At 41.8% G+C, this 13,544-nt stretch overlaps 1 protein-coding gene across 3 annotated transcripts in view; it reads left to right on the top strand.

Annotated features, from left to right (window-relative positions):
* Nucleotides 1-13,544, top strand: part of CTNNA3 (catenin alpha 3) — a 407,433-nt gene that overhangs the window by 294,366 nt on the left and 99,523 nt on the right. For all 3 annotated transcript variants that reach the window (XM_066191821.1, XM_066191820.1, XM_066191822.1), the window contains one exon: nucleotides 11,246-11,446. In XM_066191821.1, the coding sequence (XP_066047918.1) occupies nucleotides 11,246-11,446 (201 nt within the window). The remainder of the gene's footprint in view (nucleotides 1-11,245; nucleotides 11,447-13,544) is intronic.

Raw genomic sequence — 13,544 nt, 5'->3', positions numbered from 1 at the left:
ATTAGTATTTTCTAAATCAAGATTTTCTGCACTTTTTAGTGAGGTTATGGGAATATTTTAGTGGTGAACTTTTGGACAGCTGTAGAGGGTAAGAGTGAATGGGATGTGTGAAGTCACTGAGCAAGTAGGCAGGACTAAGGAGCTGGCTAGTGCAGTTCAGCAGTGGACTTGGCATTTCAATGACTTGAGGTTTCCATTCAGAAAACCGAAATTTTGTCTTGAATTCCTGCTCTGTTCTTCCTGAATTTCAGTAAATTGTTGCTGAGACCTTTTTAGCTGTGAGATTCATTTCTCATCACAAGCTTTTCAAACTACTGGCATTCTTCCTCAGAAGTTTTGATGGCTGATGCATTTGGATTTCACTTTGTATGGGATTTGGCTGAGTTGAGATTTGGCAGCCTTTGAAGCATGGTCTAAGATGCATGGGTTTGATGCAGATTTGGATTAATTTTTTGTGTTTATTTCCTGACAGGCTGCTTGCTAATGGCTTTCCAGCTGCAGTTGTGGCAGTAGCTTTTAATGATTTTGCGCAGCTTTGCAGGAATTGTTTTGCCTGCTTTTTGTAATGAGGCCTACTGGAAACAAACACAAGTGTTCCCAAGAACTGGTATGAAAATAAGCACAGCCAAATGGTAAGGGAAGATTTTGGTCAACGGCATTAAGAGTTTAAGGTGACAGTGCTACCGTGGTGCGGAATGCAGGACTTTGTTTTGAGGATAAGATATAAAACCTTTATCTGGGACAACAGGTTCCAGTTGTGTTGCAGTCCTGAAACTGGAGTGTGCTTTTATTACTGGAAGTAGCACATCAAATCTGTCTGTCCTTTCAAAATGAAACATGAGAAAACAGGCTTGCATGTATGCAAAAGGTGAACAAAAGCTGATTGTTGAATGTGATGTGCTCCCTGAATGTCCCCTCTTGTGAGCCTGTTATCAAGCACCAGTATAGCAATGAGGTTTTCTTGATAATCCAAAGGCAGCCTACCTTTGGAACCTGCACCAGCTTGCTTGCTTCAAAGCTGGGAACCCTTCGCACTTGGGGGGGGAAAAAAAGAAGTGTGAAATCAAAGAGAGAGATCATTGAGTATGTGGGGTGCACAAAGTCTGACTCATACCCTGACTTCTGTTGCCTGTATGTTTAGCAGGTACCTCAGATTTGGTCCCAGAAATTTGGTGGATGGTAGTGTAACAAAACCTAAAACCAAACACACCCCCCAAACTTAGGTCCTGCGAAACCCAGACAAGTTTAAAAGCAGCCAGCAGAAACACCTGTCTTCTACCAAGAGCAAAAATGGTACCAGCTTAGACTTCAGCGGGAAAACTGATCTAATGAAGAGGCAGCTTTTCTCTGCGAGTGAGAGGTAACTTTTTAACAGCAAACAACACAATTTGCAAAGGAGTGTCCATCCACCAGGAAAACTGACCAGTTTGTCACAGCTTAGAAGTTACCATTTCTGTAGGGAGACTTGGGAGTTTCCTACCCCAGTTGTCTCTTGGCAATGAAATGTTTTCTGCCTGTTAACACTTGCCCCTGTGTGCATTGGTTGTTGTGTCAAAAAGTATTATTAGGTGTTGAAAAGTATTATTAGGTGTTGATCACATGCTTACTATAGCAGGTAGAAAGCTGTAACAAGTGAATGTTATCATAAAGTCAGTATTTTCACCTCAGCAATTCTCCAAGAGTGGCAGATGGCAATTATCTTTTAACAATGTTTTGTGGACCAATGAACTAGCCACCATTTAACATAATAGTCTGCTTGTTGCACACACTGTGAAACAGGTAACGCAGAGCTCTCCAGTTTTACACCCCTCATCTCGCTGAAGGAAATAGATGTATTATCACGTCTGTTAATTCTCCCCTCTCCCCTCCCCTCCTGAGGAAATGAAATCTTTTGAAGGTGACAGATTGTCCAAACCTTCCAGCTGATGCAAAGACAGACACTGAATATTCCCTAGTAATTGCAAACGCTTCATTCTGGAGCATTTGCCCTGAAATCAGGAACTAGGTTATCAGCTATGCATTGATTTGTAAGATAGGTGCTATGAACTATTTCCCTGTAATCTGGCTAGTTATTTCCCTCTACCAAAAGCTTTTCATTTACAATGAGATAAGTCTCAGTGTAATTCCTGGCATAAACTAATTCCTTCAGATAATCCCTTACTCAGGGAGCATTGCTTTTGCCATTTTAAACTTAAAGATTTGTGATTTATCAAGGCCTTTCTGAGTTTTTAAGAGATAATTTCATGAAGTTCGGCAATATTTTAGCTAGATTTGGATTCTGAATGCAAAATTTAGAAAGCAACAATAAATTTTCCATTTCCCAGCCACAGAAGGGCAGAAAACAAATTTATTTATGCCCTGTTTAGGGCCAGCTCATATTTCACCTAGGGCAATAAAAGTGCAGACTTCAGTTCTTCTCTTTTGGCAGAGGAAATGATATGGAAAATTGAATCTCAACTTTCATAGCATTGAGAATATAACTTTGTTTTTCTTTTTTTCTTTTTTTTTTTTTTTTCCATAGCTTCTATCTGCTTTAATTAATGGGGTGTTTAAGCAACTTTGCATTGAAACTGGGCAGGCACGTGAGGCACAAAAGACCAAGCAAAGGGTTGTGGAGCATTTTTTATGTGACACAGTCCTCTGCTTATGTGCTGAAGGAGAATGCTCTCCTGTAGTTCAGCATTCTCCTGCAGACAGTTCCAGCAGGCTGCTGCGAAAAAAAATGTCAAATGAAGAAACAAAGGAGCAAATTGCCAGGAAAAGTCTTTCCCCTTCTGTAGTTCATCTCCTGGAAAAAGAATCTCCCAGAATTTTTACCTGAGGTTTATAAAAGTGACAGAAAGGGAAACTGTCTCCTGTATTTTTTTGAGAGGGAATGTTCTGGGGAGAATAATGAATGCTCTGGCTGTGCAGTGCAGTGGAAATAAAGAGAACAGGCCCAGACTGAGTATAAAGAAAATGGTTATCCTGTGTAATTTTTGAGCTGCCTGCCATATACTAAGGGAAAATGTGACAGGATTTTTCAAGGCAAATAATTTTCCGTTATCCAGTAGCTAAAAGGAAGAGTGAAAAGTAATTATTATGTCTAAGATAACAAGCTCAAAGGAAGCGCCTAAGTTAAGGCTGCCAGTCGGTGGCAAATGTTCTGAACAATTGTACGTCAAAGTCTGTAAAAGGCCTTGCTGATGTGGGAGAGGCGTGTTCCTGTCGTTTGGGGAGCCTGGTATGCCCATGCTCTTTTCTGACTGGCAGTTGTTACTGTTCTTCCCTCTCTGTCACAGAATCTTGAAGCCATTGTGGTTGGAAGGGATCTGGAGGTCTAGTCCGTCCTGCTGCTCACAGCTGGCTCCGTATTGTATTCAGACCAAGAACAACCTCTTAGAGTTCTTTCTATTCTGGTGAATCGCATTATCCCTGCAGTGATTTCCCATCTCTCCCGCCCCAGTCCTCGGCAGCTTCATTTTGACTGTTACTGCTCATTTGCCAGCCTCCCACTGAAGAAGTGAAAACCCAGAGTCAGCTAGCTAACCTTTTAATGCAGAATTAAGATTACGTGGCAACTGCATTCACTAAAATTTAAATACCTAAAAAGCATTGTCAGAGGAGAAGGATGTCTGCTGATGACCTCATGGCTTCTTGGATCTGTCTGGAAGCACTTTAAATGAAGTTTTTACACCTAATACAGTATTAGGTACTTTTTGGTGCAATTTAGCAAAGCTGGGTGTATAAAGCAGGTTAGTTGAAGTAGAACTTGCTATGGAAGAGGAAATGGGGACTTTCTGTCCAGCCCCACGTTTGTGAACAGATTTAGGAGATCACAGAATTATAGAGTGGTCTGAGCTGGAAGGGACCTTGAAACCCATCTAGTTCCAGACCCCTGCCTTGGGCAGGGACACCCTCAGCGAGACCAGGTTGCACATGTAGCATGAGAATTCTAGAATTCTAACATAAATAACTGCATGTTGGAGTATCAGTCTGCCTGCTGTAGTTAAGACAGAAAAAGCTTTCCTAGTCTAGTTTTGCTAGAAAAAAGTTTGCTGTCTCATGTTGGGCAAATGGCATTCTGGTCGTTGTTGTCAGAAGTTAATGTGGTCAAATTAAGGTTGAAGGGGTTTATTACATTGTATTTCAAGAAGCTGAAGTTGATGAATTTGTTAAGAAGGTAAATTACCCTCTTGGAAGAAATTCACTGTTTTTGGTTATAGCTACTTTGGTGAGGAGAATGTTCTTCTTGGAGAGAATTGTTATTAACATCATGATTACCTGGGTTATCAACGTAACAATTGCTGAGGTTCATAGCTGAGACATGGCTAGTCTGAATGAAATTCGCTGTGTTCATTCTGGAATTTAGTAGCAGTTGAAAAGGAGTGGGAGGGTATATCGCAAGCACAGTTTGTGGTTACAGTGATTTCTAAGGATTAAACAAGAATGCTCTATTTTATTTACTCTTCATTGTCTCCTCTTTCCTGTCCTGCTACCATTTCCAAATCCTTGTTTTTCCCTTCTGGTCCTGCAGAGTCAGCAGCACGTTTCAGAGTATTAATACATAAAACATTCTATGTTGCCTCTGTACATTAGAGGGGAAGTATGACCCATCTCCTGTAGGTTTAGAATAAAAACTGAGCTAAGCCTCCTTGGGTGACTGTAGCCAGAGGAGAGAAATGAGCCCGTCTGAGCTCCCAGGTCCTTGCAGACCTTTCCACGTGGATGTGGAGGATGAGGTGGATTGTCCTAGAAGCAGTAATTTCTTCAGCTGACATGAGAAGGGTGTGTTTAAGAGGTCTGGGCCAAATGAAGGGGCTGGGGCTTGGCTCTGTGAGTGTGTCACCCCTGAATGTTTCTGGAGGGAAGTGTTTCCTTGGGCTTGCAGCCCAGGGAACAGCTGAAGTCTGCAGGTGGACAAGTGACCGCTGCCCAGATGGATATGTGGGCATTTTTGCTTTTTGTGTCTTCCCTTTATCTCTGTCCTATCCCAGTGTTCATGCCTGTGGCTTTCTTCTTGTCTGCCTGTGCTCTCTCCAGATCCTTACCAAGGTCCGGGTTGGCCTGTGTGCTTCTGCAGGGAACTTCTCTGTTTTCAGGGCTCTCTGAGCTTGGCTTGTGTAAAGCTTTAGGAGAGGAGAGGCACTGAAATACGCTGAGAGTCTGAGCTGGTGCTTCCTTCATTTTCCCAAGGTCCTGGAGTACATCTGGATGCTGAATGGGGAGGCTGACAATCCTGAAAACTGTCTGTACCTGGACTTTGTGCTCACGAAATGGAGGGCAAGGATTGACGCAGAAGCAGTTAGCTTCTCAGACCAACCAAAGCTTATTGTAATCATGTTAAAAGGAATGAGAGAAAGAGATTAAAATCTGGAAAGAATTAATACTACTGTAAGATTCTCACTCATGCAAGGGGGGAAATTTTCTGTAATCTGAAACCTTTATCAGCTGGTTAAACTGATAATTTTGGGCTGCCAACTCTGTAATTAGTAGATACTTGTTTAAGACATATTTTTGTACTTTCTTGCTGTTTTGGTGGTGATGTGGCAGAGAATTTTGGGTGGGCTTGGTTTTACTGTGTGGATTGGGTTGTTTTTGTTGATGTTTTTTTCTGTGAGTTTTTTTTGTTTGTGGTTTTTTTAGCTTTCATGGGTTTAGATACTGACATTTTAGATTCACTCGTGCATATGTGAATGAAAACCTTAAGGAGATGCTGCCAACTCAATCACTGCTTTGTTCACCCTAAGGTAGAATTAGGAAGAAGTACACACTTCAGTCAGTATTTTCTGGGAACAGAACTGAAGCCAGCGTTTAAGACTACAGGTTGAAGTTTCTAAAAACATGAAGAGTTGTCTCTTTTCCCTGAAAAATAATCTGTAGGGACTTGCACAGATAATGGTAGATCCTGAAGAACATTGCCTAGGGAGGTACCTTTATGCTATTCCCTCTTTTCTCCCCTCACAGTCATCTTCCATCCTTTCTCTTCTGTTGCCTTCTGGCTTTTGGCTTGCAGCCTCCAGCTCACTGCCAGAGAGAGACACCATATTTCTGTCTTATGTCCTGTGGCACTGGATACTCCTGGATTTTACTTTTTTTTTCAAGTTAGCCTACTGTTTCCTGGACCACCCTGGCAAATTTTATAGACATGTTCCTTCAGGAAAATCTGTCCCATTAACATGAGGCATACATGTTAACTCAGGAGGCTTCTCATGTACGTTCTTGATCTTTCTTGGCGTCACAGTTCCCCATTCAGAGGGAGGTTATAGGTAAACAGTGCTGAAAAAGTCTACCACAAAGGGAATAATAAATTCATTTTCTGTAGCACCTAAGAACAACAGCATTTGCACCCACTTGTCTGCATCAGTTAATTTCTGGTCTTCACAGGGAATTTCTTCAAATGTTTCCCTGTGGTCATGTTGGAGAAACTCTTTTTTTCGCTTATATCAAGTCCCAAGTTTCCTTTGCTTTCCTGCTGAGCGATTGTCTGTTATTTCTCCAGCTTGTCAGGGTTAGTCTGGGTGCCAGCCCTGTCCTCTGGAGTATGAGCCAGCCAGGCTGTGGTGTCGATGTCACCTCCAGAGCTGCTCAGGAGGTGCTCTGTGTCTGCCCTTTAAACGGGCCCAGCCTTCTCACCCCCCCTTCCTGAGGAGCAGCTGTCCAGCTTTGTCCTACTGTCTGCTCCTCAGTGAGCCTGCAGGGCTGACTCCTGCCTCTGGCTGTTCACCTGCCCGGGTGTGCCACCCTCAGTTCCCTGTGGGGAGCCTGGGGACACTGGCAGGAGTGTCCTCCAGGTCAAGGATAACCAGAGCACTGCCCCCATGCCCAGAGCCAGTCCGTCACTGGAAGGAACCAGTTTGTCCATGCTTGATTTGCCCCTAGTAGTAAATCAGTACTGTTTTTCTCTAATAATCTTCTGGTCCTTCTGCTGCCTGGAAGTGTTTTCCTTGAGGTCTGGCTCTGTAATTTTTACAGGAGCTGAGGTGGAGCTTTAGCCTGGAGCTTTCTGGATGCTCCTTGCCTTTTAAGCTGGACAGCAGACACTTCAGCACTTCTTATGTTACGGCTCTGTGCGTCTAAAACTGGAGCATTTTGGAAGTGTGAATGCACTTGGCTAAATACCAGATAATTGGAAATCCTGCCTGTCAGTGCCACCCTTGGTCTGAGACAGAACGAGAGTGTTGTCAGATGGAGTAGCAACAACAATATTAGAAACTATCGTTTAGTTTCTTAGATTTGGCAGATGAAGAATGTATAGTTAATATAATTAGAGAAGAAAGGATATGTATTTTCCTTGTTCTAAGTAATTATTTTTCTGCACTTTTCTATTGATTTCAAAATTCTTCTCATGAAAATGCCACGAACTTTGGACATTAAGTGATTACCAGTGATTTTATTTCTGAGTAGTGACTAAGACACTGGCCTGCTTGTAGAATATAGATGTTTTATTAAAAGAGCTGCAAGTGCCAAGAAAATCTATTTCATAAGATTGCTGATGGAGATTTAGCCTTGAGCATTGTCTGAACTTCAGTATGTAGCAAAAAGGTGGGAATTAGATAAACTATTTTTTCTATCTGAATACAAGAAAGGTGATAACAGGGAGTTGTATAGTGGGACTTGCAGTCTCTGCTTAGTTGCTTTGTTCTCTTAACTTTGGTACTAAAACTTGCTAAATCTAAGTATGGATGTTCTTACCATTTATTTGATGGCAGATATCTTTCTGGAGTTCGTCAAAGCATTATGAGCCTGTGGGAGCATGTCTTTTGCCATACTAGGTAGTGCCATTGTTGGAAAACTTGGAATCCTTTTCTGATGAGGACTGTAAGGTACCATGCCCAGGGAAATAGGAGTTGTCTGAAGAGAAGCAGACTTTCTGTACAAAGTTTCTGTGCTTCCCATTTTATCATGCCAACAGATGGGAAAAGATAAAAATCGTTTTTTGGCTTGACTATCTCTGGATGCATTCCTAATTTTATGGTTTAGGGCTTGCAGAAAAGAATGTTTTATTTTCTGTCTTGTCTTCAGGAGACCAAATAGAGTTTTATAATGCTTCTTCATGCACTAAATTTTTAAAATTTCTAATATTCTTTTCTTTTCTTTTTTCATAATGTCTCTGTTTAGTTCACTTTTTTTAAAAATTTTTTTTTTTAGCTGAGCAGAAAAACTTTAATTAAAGTGCTTCAACTGAGGCCTTATCAGTGCCAAGTGGAGTGGAAGGGCATCACCTATCTTTTTCTTAGATGACATGCAGAGGAAGAGCTATTGATTTTGTCCTGGAGACAGTCTGAGTCATGGCTTTGTCAGACAACTTTATTAGCCATCGGTTAGCTCAGCTGAGATATAATTTTTGGCCATTTTTGACTAACACCAAAGTCCCAGAGGGAAATCAGAAGGTGCAGTGCACTGCCCACGATAATTGCTGTGGCAACCATGGCAATCTGACAATTTCCTTAAACATCTATCAATCCACTGTTACAATTAACTCTTCTGCTAGACACTGACTCATGACAAAGAGGTGGTCCATCATCCTAATCTTCCTTTTCTGCTTTGGAAAGTAAGATACTTGGCTGAAAATCAAAAGTTGACCTAATGCATTTGGTCTAGGAGGAGGAAGTATATCTGTAAGAAAGATAGAGCCTAAAACAATCTCAGCTGGACTGTGACCAGTGCTGTTTCTTTTCTCTTAGATCTCCTAAGGCAAATGTATAAGCTTACTTGTGCCTTGGGAAAATGAAGTTAAGCGAAGTTTTATTGATTGGGAAGTAGCTCATCTGGGAAGAGCTTCAGAACATGGTGAGAGGCTACTTTGTTGGCTGTGGTTATCCAGCACGTGCTCTGGGCAGTGCCTGTGCTGGGGACAGGCTCACCTGTGATTTTTGTGTGTGCAGAGTGCACACGGTGCCGTGCTGCCAAGGGCTTGGGAGTGTGGGATACACAGATGGCATTGGGCAGGTCCCCTGTGACCCCTGACGTGTGGCCACGGACGGATGGAGCAAGAAAAGCTGTGGCACTGCTTTTCTAGTATGAGGCGGATGGACAATACAAAATTCTTAAAATCTGTGTCCTTCTTGTTCGTCTTTGAAACACAGTATCTGAGAGCATACATCACAGTCTAATTTATATCCAATTCTAAAGTGGTTTGGAAGTAGTCTTGCCAGTTAGGAAGGAAGCTGCTGATGGGAATCTCAGGCTTACAAAATACAGGTCTAATTGCATTTCTGTTGAGCATCCGCTCTCAAGTTTGCTGTTCCATAAAAGTGTTGTTTGTACCATTCCCTTCAAAAGGTTGGGAAACTGGGAACTTTCCACCATGTGTTCCATTCATACAGTATGTCCGTGAGGCCGTGTGCAGTTTAACTTTTTTCATGCCCCTAAGGTTCATGTCATATGAAATAACCAGGTAACTGTGCTTTTCCATTACAGAGATTTTGCTTGGTAGGTCCTGGAAGAGCCCTGTTTACACAGACCTTTAATTGCTGTCTTTGCTGGACAGTAAAAAGCAGCGTATTCTTCACAGCAAGGCCCTTAAAGGGGTGGTTGTACTATCCATTCTGTCATTGTCTCTACTAACACATGGAGAGTATTAAAACTAATGCACTGGTGGCCCATACTGCTTTATTTTGGATGTAACTGTGGCAGCAGAAGTGGGGCTTTTAGTCACTTCTTCTGCATTCTGTGCATGTCTGACCTCTATATCCATCATTGTGCACATTGACAAACTGGTTCGTTTGGAAGCCTCCCCTCTGTGGAAGCACACAGGAAGAGATGCCTGGAAAAGGAAAGGTGAGATACAACCTGTAGAGCACAGGTTAGAACCTGGAACATCTTTGTGCACCTGCTCCTCTGGCCCCTTGTTTCCAGCTGGACGTGTTGTGTTTGACACTGGAGGAACTGAGGTAGCTGCCATGGAGCCGTCAGCCCACGGGTGCAGCTACCAGATATGCACATGCTGAACACACAGTGCTGACAAAGTCGACATCGCTAAACTCTTTCTGCACACCATGGAGGTGGTGGCATGGATCTGAAAAGGATAAGGATGATTTATGTTTACAGAGACATTTTGTGATGCAGCCATTTCATAAACTGAACCAGAATTCATCAGTTTTTGCATAGGCAGAATCCCAAGATAGTCATGCACAGGTAGTAGTTTAGGATTACCTAATGGTGTGTTTTATCTGTCCAAGTTACTGTGATTGTCTAATTTATTGGATAACGTAAAACATAATTTAATACTCATGTACGGAATGGCAGTCATGTGAAATAACAAGAAACCTGTAAGCTCTGAATTCATTCATGGCTTAGTGCAAGGGAAGTTTCACTGGTACTTCTGAAGATGGAGCAAATCTATTGCCTTCACAAAGTGCATGTCTAATGTTCTTGTAGTACAGTCTCTTGAGAGACAAAGCAGATTGTAGATCTGTGTAGGAAAGGAAATTCGATACCGGCACTAATAGGGAAGTTTTTATGAAGTGTCTAAGCTTTAAAGTATTAAATATATTATCATTTAAAACCGTATTTTACGATACTACCTTTGTACCGTAAATTTAGTTTTATATTTGCATTACTTTGCCTGAAAAAAAAGGAGTATGTCCTTCAATATTGGTTGTATAGATGGAAGTAATAACATACGACATAACCAATCTCTCTAGCTTGATTTGAATCCTTAGTTGGGCTTGTTACACTTCAGTTTAGGACCAGTCTTTAGTACCACTATTTTCTCCTTTGTCCTTCCTGCTGCTGGCTTTTTTCCCCCCATTTCTATATATTTGAGCATCAAAGAATGCTTTGGTTAGCACAAACACAACTTTACTATTGTCAGTTGAAAAATTTTTATCTAGAGAAAGAGAGGGTGATAGTTTGCTCATTTAGCACGAGCATCCTAAGGATGTAAAAGAAGTTAGTTTAATTGTTGGGCAACTGTTTGTCATTGGAGACTCATCTGATTATGGAAGATGTCACAGCGGCTTAAGGTTTCAACAATAAAGTAGCAGCCTTAATAAATTTTTCTTTATTTTGCAAATATTTACTTTGCATGTAAGGTTTTGTGGTTTTGTATTTTTATAACACTTTCTGGCTCAGTATTTTATTGTTGCTGCTGCTTACAGGAGAGTGTGACAGTGCCTTTGAACTGTAGGAATCAGTAAATTGTTAGAGCTTCAAGGCAGTTCGGCGTAGGTTTGCACTGTAAGTTTGGCAGCCCAGCTCAGCTGTGTCGGTGGTGTGTGGGTGCCTCAGGGGATGTTAAAGCCGTGCCTTGTGCTTGCAGAGAGCCACATCCTGGAGGACGTGAACCGCTGCATCGTGGCGCTGCGCGAGCAGGACGCCGAGGGCCTGGACCGCGCCGCCGGCGCCATCCGCGGCCGCGCCGCCAGGGTCGCGCACATCGTGGCCGGGGAGATGGACAACTACGAGCCGGGAGCCTACACCCAGGGCGTCATGATGCACGTGCAGCACCTCTCCAGGGCTGGTAAGGCACTGATGTAATGCACAGGTCGTACACTGATGGTTCCCTCTCCTTTTAGCAGGCTGTTGAGTTAGCATGAGCCTGTGCGGTTCAACACTTAATTTTTAAAATTTTATTTGAATTACGTGATCTCTGTAAGGTTTCTTAGAGTAATGGAGATTGTTACTGGGGTCCTTAGTGCGTGTGACGTTGTTTGGAGACTTGTGACTAACGAGGTAGCACCTTCCTGCTTTGGTGCCTGGCCTCACCACGCCTGCTCTAAGCAGGTGAAAGGCAAACTCAGAGGAGCAGGTGCATGATTTGTGTGTACTGCCACTTTAAAGACTGGTAAGCAGATGTCCCAAAAGGTCTTCAGTTCTGCAAAACAAATTTGAAATGCTCTAGAATGTTTAGCAGTCTCCTTTATGTTTCCATAATATTAAAAAAGAGGGCACCCTATTTGGAAAGTGCCTGTACTGGCCACAGGGGGTGTAACTGCACTATTCTGTAAGTGGTTCCTGTGTTTTTCCATAAATGAATCCCTGGCTTTTCATAATATATACTAAATTTAAAAAAAAATTTAAAAAAAGCTGTGGTGTTCCCAGTACTTCCATGTTTTAAATGGTTGCAAGTCTAATAGTTGAGCAGTTAAGCTGCTTCTAAGAGATTTTCTAGCAAGTCTGTACATCCCTGGAATACAGGATTTGGCTTCCTGAACTCAGAGGTCTAATTCCCAGCTCTGTCAATCTAAACAAATGTCTAATTCCTTACATTTAACTGATATTTGCTTTATTTTACCACAAGAAAGGATGGGAATTTTGTTTGAGCTCTTTCTTAATAAGTTCAAATATGTCCAGGGCAGAACTGTCTTCATGTGAACAAGAGTAAACCGACATTGCAGTGAAGTGGCAAAAGAGAAAGAACAGTGGGAAGAGTTTGAAATAGCCTTGCTTGTTTTTATCTTGCTTTCTGGTATTTTGTTGGGAAAATTGAAAAATTTTTACCATTGCACTCCTTTCTTCACGATTTCTGGAAGTACTGTGACTAACACTGAGAGGGAAGCAGCATAGAAAAGCATAGTTTTGATTCTTATGTAAAAGCTGAACCTGTTTTTCTTGAAACTGATAGTGTTTAAAGACATTAGGAGTTGACATTGATTTCTGTTCTGTTGCCTTGCTTTGGCAGTAATATATATAATATACCTAAACCTGTCTGTCTGCAGAAGACTGGGAGGCGTAAAACTGGTTGTGGTTGGAATGTCTGCTTGTTTCAAGGGACATCGAGAGTGGTCACATTTCAAATGACTTCGCGGTGCTTCAAAGAATTCACTGTCTTTATGTTGTTCAATAAGAGTGGAAAAAAGACACATGGACTTCTCATTTTCACCTGTATTTGTATGATCTGCAGTGAACAGATATTGAACTGTGTGAGGGCTGCTTGGTTTTGTTTTATTTATCTTTTTCAGCTTACAGGTAAAATGCAGGTAGGTTGTAGCCCACAGGTGTAACCTAAACCACTCTATCCCACCTGGGTCTTGTAAAGGGACACTTCACTAGGAGAGAACTCTGTATCTATGCTGCCATAACCTACCTCTTCAGTTAACTTTCACAAATAACCTGGGGCAGTGAAGGAAGAGGTGCAGTGTTATTGATGAGAAATTATTGTAGGCGGAGTATAGAGTTAGTGAAAACAAAATTACAGACAAGGAGCATACATGGAAATAGCAGAGAACTAAGAATGAAAACTGAAGAGTAAATGGGAGAAGAAAGAGGAAGGATTCAAACTGGAGGTAACAGAAGGGGGAAAATTTGCTTAAAGAGGAGCAGATATATTTACTGCTTGTTAGAACAAAGATCAAGGTTAAATTGTAGAATATATGATGAGGTAATTTTTAAGAAAAGAAAGAGGTTTAATTCTCTGCGTTGCAGTGTGCAAGGAAAGAGCAAAAGATTACTGAATCTGTCTCTTCAACTGGAAGACAACAGATGTATTTAAGATGAAGTGAGCTATTTGACAGTGGTGTCTGAATACTGCCACAAAATGACTATTAAAAGCTGGAGCCTAATTTCTGAGCTCAGGTGTAGTCTGGTGTACCTACGAGCTGTTGGCAGCCAAGTGCATC

This window comes from Chamaea fasciata, unplaced genomic scaffold (assembly GCF_029207755.1).
Source record: "Chamaea fasciata isolate MVZ Bird 193981 ecotype frontalis unplaced genomic scaffold, bChaFas1.0.hap1 SCAF_9, whole genome shotgun sequence".
Taxonomy (NCBI): domain Eukaryota; kingdom Metazoa; phylum Chordata; class Aves; order Passeriformes; family Sylviidae; genus Chamaea; species Chamaea fasciata.
Note: the sequence above shows the minus strand (reverse complement) of the source record. Positions and strands in the feature narration are given on the sequence as shown.